The sequence below is a fragment of the Lactuca serriola genome, chromosome 3 (genome assembly GCF_051521515.1).
Source record: "Lactuca serriola cultivar US96UC23 chromosome 3, Lser_US96UC23_V15, whole genome shotgun sequence".
In the NCBI taxonomy this organism is placed as follows: Eukaryota; Viridiplantae; Streptophyta; class Magnoliopsida; order Asterales; family Asteraceae; genus Lactuca; species Lactuca serriola.
Genome location: NC_136410.1, coordinates 179,925,047 through 179,940,142, shown reverse-complemented (window position 1 = coordinate 179,940,142; position 15,096 = coordinate 179,925,047). Strand labels below are relative to the sequence as shown.

Here is a 15,096-nt window from a genome sequence, read left to right as displayed (position 1 = left end):
TGGAAATCAAATAATGAACCAATTTGGTTCAGAATTCTATTTATAGTCCAGAGATTTTTGGCAGAAAATATTTCTATTCTAGGAATGGATTCTAATGACCTAGAGTAATGGAATTATAGTGTTGCACAAAATCCTAGTGCACCCACTCTCCTAATAACTCCTTAGGTGTAAAACCCTAAAACTGCCAAACTTATTCTATAAGTCTGAATTTTCACTGAAACTGCTCTACTTCCATTGGATTGATGTGGTTCGATTTGAATGGAAAATTTCGGGTTGCCACAACAAACTCCTCAGAAGGGGATTCTTTAGGCCAAGTTTCTCACTTGGAGGAGCACCAGACTTGTCTGTAAACAAGAAAGAGCGTTCCAAACGCTAAAGTAAGCCTGATGCATCGCACCAATATTATCCCTCCCAAAAGGGATAGAATATTTCGTGGTGTAATGCAATGCATCCAACCAAGGGCTTGGTTGTATTCTTAAGCAAGAGGAAAGGTCATTGTCGATACCTCAAGACAGCTTAAGACACAAAAAGTTAACTATTCAACACGTGATCTTGAGTCATGAGCAGCGGTAATTGCTCTGAAGATCTGGAGACAATACTTGTAGGGCATACTCTCACAAACCAGAAAACATTCAACATACATTCGACCAAGAAGGGTTATCATACCAGCGAAGTCAAACGAAAGAAGCAAAGTCGTATCCCGATAGTGAAAGGTTCGCTGGAATGCCAAGCGAGAACCTGAGTTCACTTAAGAACACGAGAAGCAAATAAAACTTCTATCCGTAACATAATTATTAAGTCTTGCTTAAACTCTAATTTCGGGACGAAATTCCCTCTAACGGGGGGATGATGTGACAACCCGATATTTCGAGACAATGTAATGTAAAACCAATCAAATTTAGGTCAAAATATAACTTTCCTAAAATCTTATTTGGGTTAAATAAAGTAGTAGGAATCGTATCAAGGTTTTCGTACATATAAAGAACCCTAAAATCCGAGTTATAACGAAGAAATTGTGACCAACCGGAGATTCTAGGCAAAACCGGCAACACCGATTAAACGAAAAACGTGAAGTTTCAATACAATAGTTTTTAGCCTTAAGTATCTAAATGAAAGTTATAGATAACCTCAAACCGTGAGCGTACATAAAAAGAACGTCCAAATCTGACTTCGGATGAGGAAGTTATGATTTTTCCAAGATTCGGGTATAGCAGTAGACAGCTAAAAACTCGAAATAGAGCTCGAGATACTTTTGACCGAAACAACCTAAATGAGAATCTAAGTTCTCAACATTAGTAGCGCAACGGCGAAAAGTCTGACGAAAACAGACACCAGATGAAGAAGTTATGGATTTTTAACGGACTTTTCGTGTCCCGGCCCGTTAAAAATAAATAATTCAAAATAAAGTCAAAATTTGCCAATGAAGTCTAAACAAGAGTTGTAGATAACATTTTCAGCTACGCGTGCATATAAAGAACGTCGAAAACGGAGCTCGTATGCAAAAGTTACGGATTTTACAAGTTCGGGGTCCAAAATCCGAGGCTGTCAGGCCCCCACGACGTGGCACAGCTTGGCCGCGACCCGGCAAGTGACTGAGGGCGTCCAATCAACGGAAGGGGATAAGGCTTGCTCCCCACTACGTGGCCAACCTTAGCCACGACGTAGCACACCAGAAATGCCCCTATAAATAGAACTCTTGGGGTGTCGGGTTTAGGTGCTCCATTCTTCCATCTCTCGTGCTGAAACTCTGCGGTTAAGCTCCCGAAGCCCCGGTTTTCACCTTCAAGTCCCGAAGGAAGGTTTTGTGTTCCCGAGATTCCTGAGATTCCCGAGAATCCCGAGATTTTTCCCCCGCTTTCAACTCTTCCTGTCGAAGTTCTGCTCGATTCTTCTCTAGACTATTTCAAATCAACCACTTCAATCAAGTGAGTTCATACCCCTTAAATCAACCTTTGAAATGATTTTAAATGTTTAAATACTTTATGGGGGAATACAAGTTAAATACATATAGTTATTGCTTCAATCACATGTGATTGCATTAAGCACATGTGATTAATAACTAGGAAACCAATGATTTTATCACTGTTCAAACTGTTTATCAAACTGTTTTACTTCAAAATGTTTTACAAACTCTTTTACTTTTCAAACTTATTTACAACTGTGATTCAAACAAATGTTCCTTATACTTGAACTGTTTCATCAAACTTATGCCTTCAAATTGTTTTATAGATTGACATCAAGTCGATCTTTTCTTGAATTAATATTTATGTTTCAAATGTCTTATAAAAACTTATTTATGCTTTTATATTATAAATTGCATGCCCATATATGTATAGATGTATAAATAATGTTTAAAGGGCTTAGGAAGGCCATCCGCCCTATTTCCTTTTTCTCGATTTGGATGTGGTCTGGTGGGATTTCGGGTGACCATCCGAAGGTCGTTTCAATATTAATTATATATCAAATATACCTATATAGACATAAAAGTAATTCCATATTCATACGTACTAGACACATCATTAGTGAGTTACCATCGGGGTAACACAGGATCATACTATTACAACTGTTAGATCAATGAGTCAGTTCATTCATGAGTCTATACATTACATTACTATGAGAACATATACAACTATACTATGAGAACATATACAACTATACTATGAGAACATATACAACTATACTAGGAAGAGAACATATACAACTATACTAGGAGGAGAACATATACAACTATACTAGAACGAGAAACATTACATTACACATACTAGAATACTTAAATTACTGTGATTTAAATCGGAGCATGACTTAAATGTCATGACTCGAGTTGTGGCCAGAGTCTCTTGGAGGGGGAGCGTGAGTTTGCGTATAGATCTATGTTGGATTGACAATCCTACACCTTGCTGCTAGCTACAGCTGGACCTGCAGGTCTACAGGTGCCAAACGTCATTTCGTTATTACGACCATTCATTATGTCGTTGTTACTAGTCGATAGTATGGTGCAATTTATCACATAATGCCTTAATACAAAATCCGGTTTAAGGTAGTTAGTACAGCAGTAGTTCCTATAATACAAAACTACAGTACTACAATGATTTACCCATTACATATTTTTAGTGATAACCTCACTTAAACATTAATGTACAAACTATATTTTGTTAAATGATAGTTACACTTGGGAAATTACACACTTTTACAACAAACGAGCATACAAATCAGTTAAGCCTTGGTAGAAGGCTACTTTAATAGAAAATATAGGTTTTTCTGAGAGATTCAAACTTTTACAAACACTTACATACATTTTACAACTTATACTTGCGACAGGTTCAAACGTTTTGATAACAAACCCGACACTAAAATACTTATGAACTCACCAGCTTAATGTTGATACTCGCTTTCAAAATAACTTGTATTCTCAGGTCATCAGTAGACAGGTACCGAGGCCAGCTTTTGAAAAGATAGAGCGCATCCAAGACTCATCTCATATTATTTTGTTTTACATTATTTTGGTGTCTATAACTGTACAGAACACGCTTGTATTAAAATTATATATTTAATGCAATGGATGATGTTGTTTGCTTATTTACATTTACTGTGTTGTGATACTTTACATGACGTCCTCCGCCCCAGAACGTTTCCGCCGTTCTTGGTTTTGGGGTGTGACAGTATCCCTAGATCTTAATCCATACAGAAACTTTACAGGCCATGCAGATGATCCAAACCATAGATCTACCCTTCTACAACCCATCCATCACATAAAGTGGCAAACTTTATGTGAATCCAAGTAGATCTAAGCATTTTACACTCTAAGGCTAGGGTTTGGGACAAAAGGACTTCACCCACAACTCTTGTGCATAGACTTTATGGCTTTCTGGATTATTAACAACCTAGATCTGAGGTAGCAACCTTAGATCTTACACCAAACTTGAGATGGACCTCATTTATGCTCCAAAAACCCCACAATGATAGATCTAGATGCACAAAAGCTCAAACAACAGATTATTACCTCAAATGAAAGCTCCAACTGAAGAATAAGCTGAATCTCTGCAAAGCCCCTTGCTCTACCTTCTTTCTCTTCGATTTCTCCCCAAGATTCCCTCCACAAAGGCTCCAATCTCTCACAAGGACACGAATCTAGGGCTTCTGGAACTCAAGGGGAAGGTAAAGAGGCTGGGGGAGAGGATATCATGTTCTTTATATAGGGCTCAACCCCCGAATTAGGGTTTTCTCTACTCAGCACCAACTCGCCGAGTCCAGCCACCGACTCGCCGAGTTGGCCACTAAACACACGACCAGAACCGCGACCCTACTCGCCGAGTCCACCCATGGACTCGCCGAGCTGCTCTTTCACATTTACACTTTGAACCCTAAACTTGCACTCCTGAACTCGGGACGTTACAATTTGTCGGAGTTGGGAGGGTAAAGGGAAGGGTGTTTGGTGGTGCTACACGACCCGAGGGAGACAACGAGGGTTACGAAGGTGGTGGTTGGCAGCCTCCTTTCTTCGTCGGAGATCAATATCAAGAACGAGAGAGAGAGAGAGAGAGAGAGTGTGTGTGTGTGTGTGTGTGTGTGTATGTGTATGTGTGGTTTTTTTTTCATTTTGTAATAAAAAAATCGAAAAAAAGGTAAAAGCGTCACTTTATAAAAAAATCAAGACAAAATAGACAAAGTTTGCAATAAAATGAAAACCTTTAGATCATAAATGCTAGTCCAAACTTTTTTAAATTAAAATGACAATTTTCACCTAACCTCCAGAACCATTCTTGCAATTTTGTATTTCCTTGGTATGGACAATATTCTAAGAAAAAATTATAATACTTTACATTTTGATTCACTTCACCTATAAAGTGTATTTGGTTGAGAATAATATACCAAATTTTTTTTTTTTATAAAGAATATATGTGAAGCCAAATGGCAACCCCATTACCCCACCGCCCACAACTATCCGATTACACAAAACATGTGTCTTCTACCACTCAGGATCTTTATACTTGATACAACCTACAAGTGGAGGTCTCTCCTTCTCCCTCCCTAACCATTTGGATTTTTCAGCACAAAGAACCAGACACTCACGCACGCTCTTATTTATCTTTCATTCTTTCACCAACACCTAATTCTCACCACCCACAACTCCTTCACAACCACTTCTCATTTTCCTTACTTTTTCTCTTTAGCGTTTCAATTATTGAACTCGGTATTCTGTTTCCTCATCTCCATCGTTGTTAATCCTGTAAAAAATGGGTCTTTTTTTGTTCTAAGAGATGGATATTGAGGCCAAACCCCGAAATTCTGATCCAATTAAGGTATGAAAAGTGTAAAACAATCGATTAAAACCAAAAACTTCGAAGTTTTTTTTTGTTTTCTTAATGTTCGATTCTGGTTTCTTTCATTGTGTTGCAGAAAGAATCATGGAGAACTGTGATGACTTTAGCTTATCAAAGTTTAGGGGTTGTTTATGGCGATTTAAGCACCTCTCCTTTGTACGTTTACAAAAGTGCGTTTGCAGAAGACATTCAACATTCAGAATCAAATGAAGAAATATTTGGGGTTTTGTCTTTCGTGTTCTGGACATTAACTCTAATCCCACTTTTGAAATACGTTTTCATAGTTCTTCGAGCTGACGATAATGGCGAAGGAGGGACTTTTGCTCTGTACACATTGTTATGTCGCCATGCTCGTGTAAGCACTTTGCCCAATGGTCAGCTTGCAGATGAAGAGCTTTACGAGTATAAAAAAGACGAAATTACTTCTGGTTCGAGGGATATTGGTTTGAGTTTGAAATCGACGCTCGAAAAACACAAAATTTTGCAGAAAGCTTTGCTTGTTTTGGCTTTGCTTGGTACTTGTATGGTCATCGGCGACGGCGTTCTCACGCCGGCGATCTCCGGTATCGATTTTGAAATTCCAAATTTTCTCCTTTTTGTATTGGGTTTTGCAAAAAGATTAAAACCCTTTTGTCGTTTGTGATTTTTTGCAGTTTTCTCTGCTGTTTCTGGGCTTGAGCTTTCTATGTCGAAAGAACATCATCAATGTAAGTTTTCATTTCAATTTAATTTCTACCCTAATTTGTTCAATTGAATGCGAATTCTTGAATTTGTTTACTTTTGAGCATTTAATTGTTCTTGACTGGTTTTTGGAATTGAATTTGTGGCCATGATGAGCTACAGTAAGGTGCCCCTCCATTTTTGGTGTTAAAGAGGATAAAAGAATATTATTATATAAAAGATTTTTTTTTTTTGCATGAAAATAGGAATTATAATCAATTGGGAATTCAAGAAGCCTAAACAATTTGGATCCCAAAATTGGTATTAGATTATAGAAGAATAAAATCACCATTAGCCATTTTAGTCTAGTTTTTATAATTGATTGATACGTTTGAAAATTATAATATAAATTCATAAATTAAAGGAACTTTCGTCACACCCTCCATAAAAATTTATATTCAAGTAGTAGATTTTAGTGAATTTTGTGAATTTCTAATTCTTCGAGTTCTTGAATTTTTTTATAGCGTCAAGGGTTTTTGCTATTTTTGGCTGTCGAGTTTATGGGTTCTTTGAAAAACTAAAACAATTTGGATTCCGAAAATACCCCTATATTATCTTGAAAATCTATCATTTTTAGTTTATAAATAGGAAAAACGAGAATCCATTAGGGTAAAGAATTTCGGGTATTGAGTTGTTGATAGCTTTAAGGGTTTTAGCTAGTTTTGGCCATTGAATTTATGGGTTTTCAAAAGTCCGCAATAATTTGCATTTTCCGTAAATACCCTTAGGTATCTTGAAAATCTATTAATAGGAAAACAAGTTTCAATTCGGGTAGAATTGTTGTTCTTGAATTGTTGATAGCTTTAAGGGTTTTAGACTTTTAGCTATTAAGTTTGTCGTTTCTTTAAAAACCCAAAACAAATTTGTATTCCAAAACTACCCAAAACAAATTTTTATTCCAAAGCTACCCATAACAATTTAAATTCCAAAACTACCCTTACCCATGAACAAGAACAACACAAGAAGCCAAGTTGAACACGATAAAAAAATCTTGAAATGCTTTGTGAAGTCATTTTATGGCTGATATTCTTCGTGCCCATTTCAAAAGAATAGTGAACAAATGCTGACAAGATCATAATTAGGAAATAAATGCTTGGTTTTATTCTATAATTATTCAGATTCTTGACTACTTTGATATCTATACAAATACTATTATTCTTTCAAACGTGATGTTGGTGGACAAAGAGAGGGTAACCAAATTTATATTTTAAAAAAATAAATTATTTTGAGGGGCCTTTCGAGATAAAGTTTCTATCGTTGTCTACAATTCAATCACCATCAACTACATAAACTATAGTTGTCTTATAAAATTATTGAGTTTTAGGTCAAGAATGCAAGTTAAACATGATCAATTATCTTCACCATAAAGTTTCTTTAAAAAGTAACATAGTAGCATGAAATATAATAAAAAAACAATTAATTGGTTTTTTAACGTAAGTTAGGTCAGATTATTGCAAAAAATACGTGATGGATTTGCTTTTTATGGAGTCGTTTTCTTGCTTACTTTAATTTTTCCACTAACTTATGAATATGATTTCCCACTTTAAACTCATTTTCATTTGATAAGTTATCGCGTTTGTTTGGTAATAGGTTGACAGGGATTGTTGGTGGTGTTTTTTCTTTTTAATTTTTTTTTTTTTTTTTTTGTTTTTTTGATGTAAGATTGAAGTGGGTTTTCGTTTTAGCAAATGAAAAAGAGACGCACTTTTGAAGAAAAAATATTATGTCGGAATAAAAGTAAATAGGACAACTAAAAATTCAAACGTTAAATTATGGTTAAAATGCTAAAATTGTAGATTGGATCAAGTTTTGATTAAAGGGTTGTGTGCAAGAAATAGTAAAGTACTTTATTGATTTGTTTAGTATATTAATATATTATCCTATTTTTATTTATTCGTATTAAAAATTAGAACAATAAACTATGGCCATGGCGTCCGATTACAAGGCAATATTCATCGATATAGTTGGATAGAATTTTCAAAGTATAATGTTTTAATAAGAAAATGTTGGAAGTATAATGCTAAAATTGGATAGGGTTTTCAAAGTCCAATACGTTAATAAGAAGAAAAAACATAAGGTGCAAATACAATGTTGTAATAGAAAGAAATAAAGTAGGATGTTATAATAAATAGTATGCAAAAACACCAACTTATTTTCAATTATTTATGTGTTATAACATCCTACTTTTATTTCTATCCGATTATAGCAATTATAATTTCTTGTAGATGATATTGCTATGCTTAGGTAGATTTTTCAAAGTACAAAACTATAATCGGAAAAACTAAAAATAAGATGCTATGCCAAACAAATTAATGAAGGTATGTTCTAATTTCGTAAAATCTTTAAATTTGTGGAAAAAACGATATCAAAACAACAAACTGGGCTCTTTAAGTCAGCTATCTAATTGGTCACTGTGTATCTGATTTACATCTCACATGATAATTACAGATGTAGAAGTCCCGATTACTTGCATCATACTCGTACTCTTATTTTGTCTCCAACATTACGGGACCCACCGTGTAGGGTTCTTGTTTGCACCAATTGTGGTAACATGGCTCTTGTGCATTAGCACAATTGGAGTTTACAACATTTTTCATTGGAATCCACAAGTTTTCCAAGCACTTTCGCCTTATTACATGTACAAGTTTCTCAAGAAAACAAAAAAAGGCGGATGGATGTCATTGGGCGGGATTTTGTTGTGTATAACAGGTATTCGATCAACCGTTTTTGGTGAGTTGACTTTTCTTGACTTCTAAATTGACTTTTGTTGACTTTTTCCGACTTATAGGCTCGGAGGCTATGTATGCTGATCTCGGTCATTTTTCACAGTTATCAATCAAGGTAAAATCATTCAAACTAATAGTTGTTTGATATGTTAGTAAATTACACTTTTGGCCCCTCTACTATATTGATTGTTTCAATCTGATCCTTGGTTCACTGTTTCTTATCGTTTAACGTTTTCCTCCGTTACCGTTTAAGTTAACAGTCATTTGATTATTACCATGTTACCCCTATCTCCTTTCAAAACCCTAAAATCAAACCAAACTACCCAACACCCTTTTATATTTTCTCAAAAACACGTGGGTGGGTTGCACCCGTCAACATTTTTTTAATATTTTTTAAAATACATTTGTTAATAATTAATACATAAAATATGATTATTTTGTCTTTTTGTATCCAATCATCCATACAAGTGTCCATTTTGCCACCCATATTAAAAACCCAAAAATTAAACTTAACTAAAAACCCAAATCCAATTTTTATCACAAAATATTATTATCAAATAATCTTTAGATTCACAACTTATAATTTACCATTTAATAATTTTTACCTAGTATCTTTTTATTTTACATTTTGACCCATTTATGCAGATGGCTTTCACCTTCGTGGTTTATCCTTCCTTGATTCTCGCATATATGGGACAAGCTGCGTATCTCTCGAAACATCACATCCTCGAAACCGATTATCGAATCGGATTCTACGTATCTGTTCCCGGTAGGCCAAAATTGACCTAATTTTCTGCGAAATCGATCTAATTTTGTGTTTATTACTGTAAAGAATAACCAATTAAGATTGATCTGTATTCCGATTTTGTGCGAAATTGATCTAATTTTGTATCTATTACTACACCAGAGAAAATAAGATGGCCAGTTCTTGGAATCGCGATACTTGCTGCAGTAGTCGGAAGCCAAGCCATAATCACCGGGACGTTTTCGATCATCAAACAGTGTTCGGCATTGGGTTGCTTTCCGAGAGTAAAGATTATCCACACGTCGCCTACTAATAAACATGGTCAAATCTACATCCCTGAGATCAATTGGACGTTGATGCTGCTATGTTTAGCAGTCACAATTGGTTTTCGCGACACAAAACATATAAGCAATGCAGCAGGTACCTATTCTCACAATAGCTTAATTTATTTGTTGTTTTCAGGGTGTATTTTGCCCAATTCAATATCCTCAGAGGACCTTGGTTTTCGCGACACTAAACAAATTTTATAGTATTCTTTCATAGTATGGAAATAAATTTTAAAAAATTGTCATAGTTATAAAGTACAAACATTATATCCCTGGTAAAGACTTTTTAGAATACTAAGATTTTGTTTGTGGTTTGTAATTGCAAGTTATATAAAAGGATAATATTTTATTGTATTTTTTAAAGTTTGTTGTCATACTAATCATGTGAAATGTTATATAAGAAATGATTTTGATTTTAACTTTTTAACAATTATTATCAAAAAGACCGATGAAAATTAAAAATATTTGTACCATATGTCTAATGTTTTTGATTTTTTACAGGGTTGGCGGTTATTACGGTTATGTTGGTAACCACGTGCCTAATGTCACTCGTAATGGTTCTTTGTTGGAGAAAAAGCATCTTCTTAGCACTCGCGTTTATGTTTTTCTTCGGTTCGATAGAAATCCTCTACTTCTCGGCATCCCTAATTAAATTCCGCGAAGGTGCGTGGGTCCCGGTGGCCCTCTCGATCATCTTCTTAGTCATTATGTTCGTATGGCACTACGGGACGATAAAAAAATACGAATTCGACGTACAAAATAAAGTCTCAATCAATTGGCTCTTAAGCCTCGGGCCCACTCTCGGTATCATGCGGGTCCGCGGAATCGGGCTCATTCACACTGAGCTCGTTTCCGGGATCCCTGCAATTTTCTCACATTTTGTAACAAATCTCCCGGCTTTTCACCAAGTTGTGGTGTTCCTCTGTGTGAAATCGGTCCCCGTGCCTCACGTAAGGCCTGAGGAGCGGTTTCTAGTTGGGAGAATCGGGCCGAAAGAGTATCGACTGTATCGGTGTATAGCGAGATACGGGTACCGTGATGTTGACATGGACGATGTGGGATTTGAAAACGATCTCATTTGCTGTATAGCAGAGTTTGTCCGGACCGAACGGTCTGGACAAACCAGTGCCGGTAACAACTCAGTTACCGGCACTAGCGATAATTTGTTATCAGAAGATTCTGATAACGATAGAAAGATGGCAGTTGTTGGAGTGGCTTCAGCGAACTCTGAAGGGAGTATTAGAATGTGCGAGGAGGAAACAGGGTTTTCGCCGGAGATAGCGGTGGTTGTAGCGGCACCACCACCGGTTCCAAGGAAGAGGGTGCGGTTTGTTTTACCGGCGAGTCCCCAAATGGATACGGGAGTGAGAGAAGAGTTGCGGGAACTTATGGAGGCACGTGAAGCGGGTTTAGCTTTTATCCGAGGACATTGTTATGTGAAAGCTAAAAGGGGTTCGAGTTTGATGAAGAGATTTGTGATCAATTTTGGGTATGATTTTTTAAGAAGAAATTCTCGAGGTCCGGGTAATGCTTTGAGTTTCCCTCAAGCGTCTACGTTAGAGGTTGGAATGGTGTATCAAGTTTGATTCTGAGGGTATTATGGTAAATTTGGTTTTGAGATATACATTTGACGATGAAGGCCGTTCATTGTTCTGTCTAACACTTGGGCTTATTTGGTAAGCCCATGGGCTATAAGCATTAAACATTATTCATCGTGAAAGATACGAGAAAACACGTGATACATAAGTGCATGTAATGAAGTGTGATTTTTGTTGTATATATCATAAGGTAAAAGATGGGGTGGATCAAATGTATTATACCAAAAAAAAAATAAACTAAAAATGGCACTCAAATAATTTAAATTAAAAACCTTAGCTAAGAAAAAATATGATTTAAACGGGTGAAACAATTTGAAAGTTACTTGGACTTTTGAAAGTTACTTGGACTAATTAATTGTTTATAATGTTTAAAATTGATTTTACTAAAAAAGAAAATGAATCATTACTTTGTTAATATTTTGGTGAGTATGCCTAATATTGTAATTATTAATGAAATCAATTAGCCTATTAGAGTTGTCAATATTGAGATTTTATATATGTTTGCTTTTTTATTTTGCAAAATCATAATTATAATATCGAATCTGATAGTAACATCTTACCGAAAGCATTTTAAAACATAAAAACTGTATTTTTATATGTCAGTTAATCATTCAGATAAAATAAATAGTTTAAATTTAAAACATAAAAAATACATATTCAGTAAATCAATAAACAAATCAAAAGTACTTTACATAAATAGTCTAAGAAAAAATATTATAAATTTAAAACGTAATATTAATAACGATCATAAGATTTTATACGATTCTATGAGGCTAGCACGATCTTACCGAAAACGACTCTAAGTAAGATCAATATCAATTTATCTAGATGAGATCGTAGAATCATATGTTCAATATTGCGACTTTAACACGTTAGATCAGATAAATAAATGTTTGTGGGTTAACATAAACACTATCCAAAGGTCTAAACATAAATTCAAAGATACTCTGACTTAACGGTTGATTATATGTAATATCATATACTTTGGAATTTATTTTGATAGAGAGGGGTGTAGCCATGTAAGTGTAAGAGTGAGCCTTGCCAACCCACATAAATTTGAGGTTATATATATATATATATATATATATATATATATATATATATATATATATATATATATATATATATATATATATATATATATATATATATATATATAAGGAATTAGGGTTTTGATATGGTTTATCTTATTCAAAAGGAAAAACATTGTTTCCTATGTCGATTAGATTTCATTTTAGATTATTTTAATGATGTAAGACAATATCATGTGCAACTTAAATAAACAATTTAGTTTAGAATGCATATACAGTTATATGTTGTTATCGTTCGAAGAATTTTGTCACTCGTTTATATTTTAGAAATTATTTGACCACCCTAAAACAAAATCCTGACTATGTCACTGTTGGTAGACAATATCTTCATGTATAAATAATGTTAGAAAATCAACAATGGCAAGATTTTACTTGAGAAATAAGAATAAGTTAATAAATACTAGTTGAACTCTAATTAAAAAAAAGGGGGAGAGTGGCAGTTAATAAAATGTGTAAAGGCCATAGTTGCGTGACTAATATGAAGAAAAGGAAAATTGTTTAAGATCATAAAGAAAGGAGGGGAACCTTAAGATATGTAATTTTTTTTTATAGAATTCTTCAAATACCTTTGAAGTTTTGAAGAGCCAATTTGTGAATTTGAGAATTAGTGGTTGAGGTCCTAATGGAAACCACGCCCTTTCTCTAGTGCTATAGATCTTACACACAATGAAAAAATAAATAAATAAAAATAACCACTTGCTTTATTTACACATGAATATGAATGAGAAACAGAAAGTTATTGGGGAATTTTCTATGTTATTCCACACAAAAACTAGATTACAAAGTCTTCTATTTATAGCTAAAAAAATATTGTAGTTGCATGTGTTCCTATGAAATTGACAACTAAGCCACATTATTCTCCTTCAACTTGGTCAATGTTGGTTTCAGACCCCTCTTAAGATCAAAAGAATATACCCAAATAGAGCAAACACAAGATTGCAGGGAAAAGATTCCCAGTTTTTTCTTCTTCTTATTTCGGATAATAAAAACAAGAACTTACAAGGCTTTAAATAACAACCAAAAGAAACAAATTGCTAAGCTAAAAAACTGAAAAACGTGTCCTCATAAATAGGTGGCAGCTACTCCACTTATTCCTTTAGACAAGGTCAACAAAGGACCAAGTCAGAATAACTTATCCCACAAGCTCCCCCTTAATTCTGAACTTTGTCTTCAAGCTTCACAACTCCCTAGAGATGCCTCATCTCTATAAACTTGAGTCTGGACAGGGCTTTTGTTAAATGATCTTCTCTATTCTTCACTACTAATGTGCTTCACCTCAATTTGATTCGTTTCAATACATCCTCGTATGAAATGGAATTTTGTGTTAATATGCTTGCTTTTTCCGTGAAAGACTGGATTCTGCATAAGGGTTATGGCAGATTTGTTGTCTACATACAACCAGACACTTTCTTCTTTCAGCCGATCAACTCTTTTAGTAAACTCCTTAGCCATAAAGCTTGACATGTTGTGGCTGTTGCTGCCATAAATTCCGCCTCACAAGAAGATAGAGCCACCGTATGTTGCTTCTGAGATGACCAAGTAATTGGATTTCCTGATGATGAGGTATGCTCAAGTTTTAAAAGACTTTATCAGATACTTTGATGGGTTCTTCAGCAAGTCATAAAGAATGAAACTCGTATGAGTTCTTAACCCATTTTCGTTTTTATTTTTGTGTTTTATCAAATAACTTGAGAAGAAGAGAAATTCTTTGTGGTTATTTACCTTCATTCAAGTTGGTGTTTCTTTGGAGACTAAAAAAAAAAGAAAACGAAAATTTATGAGATCTACTTCTTTTTCATATTTCAATAGCTTTTTTGAGCAAGCAGAGGGGAAAAGAAAGTTCATGAGGAGAAAACCTCATCAGATCTTGTTTTTGTTTATATCTTGAGGTTTTTCAGAAGGTTGAGAAAGAAGAGAAGTTTTATGAGTTTTAAACCCACTTTCATCAGCTCATAAGATCAGAAAATCATTTGTTAGTTGGCGTTTTCCGCATATAACTCCACATTACAACTTCAGCTCTTGTATTAATTTGCATTTTGGTGATTTCTTGAGAACATTGAAAAGGAAAGAGGTTTTTACAGTTCATAAACCATCCTTTTTCTTGTTCAAATTGAGAAGAAAATCACATCAGACCCACTTTTGTTCATATGTTGGTGTTCTTCAGTAAACTTGAGAGGAAAAGAAGTTCTTACCTTATTTTTAGTTTATATGTTATAGAAAAACGTTTTTTATCTAAATTTTATGTGTAAAACTTCAATCCCTGCAACATCTATTTGTACACACAGCTATGTGGCTTGTACATTTTACAAAACCTCTAAAAAAAGAGGAGAAGAAGGGAGGAGAAAATTTGATGGGTCTTAACCCACTTTGAGTTGTTTAAGTTGTACACACAGCCATATGGCTTGCACATTTATGTGAACAAGTTTGTTTAAGTTGTACATTCAAATATGTCTAAGTTAACACTGAGAAAGTTGCATTTCACATCAGTGTACCATTTCAGTTAATGGTTTTCAAAAAAATATATATACATATAAAGAGTAAATATATATATACACAATATACAATTTTT

General features: G+C 34.5%; 1 protein-coding gene and 1 long non-coding RNA gene across 2 annotated transcripts; both read left to right on the top strand.

Annotated features, from left to right (window-relative positions):
* The first annotated feature begins 4,929 nt into the window (after positions 1 to 4,929).
* Positions 4,930 to 11,648, top strand: LOC145093417 (potassium transporter 8-like). Its single transcript, XM_079031542.1, has 8 exons — positions 4,930 to 5,300; positions 5,398 to 5,884; positions 5,975 to 6,028; positions 8,490 to 8,750; positions 8,830 to 8,882; positions 9,413 to 9,536; positions 9,675 to 9,932; positions 10,340 to 11,648. The coding sequence occupies exons 1-8, from the start codon at positions 5,259 to 5,261 to the stop codon at positions 11,422 to 11,424; spliced, it is 2,364 nt and encodes a 787-aa protein (XP_078887668.1). The 5' UTR covers positions 4,930 to 5,258; the 3' UTR covers positions 11,425 to 11,648.
* Positions 11,649 to 13,562: 1,914 nt separating this feature from the next.
* Positions 13,563 to 14,965, top strand: LOC145093416 (uncharacterized). Its single transcript, XR_013702864.1, has 2 exons — positions 13,563 to 14,090; positions 14,337 to 14,965. It is a non-coding gene; the product is annotated as an uncharacterized LOC145093416 (long non-coding RNA).
* The last annotated feature ends 131 nt before the right edge of the window (positions 14,966 to 15,096 follow it).

Coding starts and splice junctions, on each gene's coding strand:
- LOC145093417 (XM_079031542.1), top strand. CDS start 5,259: ATGGATATTGAGGCCAAACCCCGAAATTCTGATCCAATTAAG. Junction 9,537..9,674: donor ATTCTACGTATCTGTTCCCG/GTAGGCCAAAAT, acceptor TTACTACACCAG/AGAAAATAAGATGGCCAGTT. Junction 9,933..10,339: donor ACATATAAGCAATGCAGCAG/GTACCTATTCTC, acceptor GATTTTTTACAG/GGTTGGCGGTTATTACGGTT.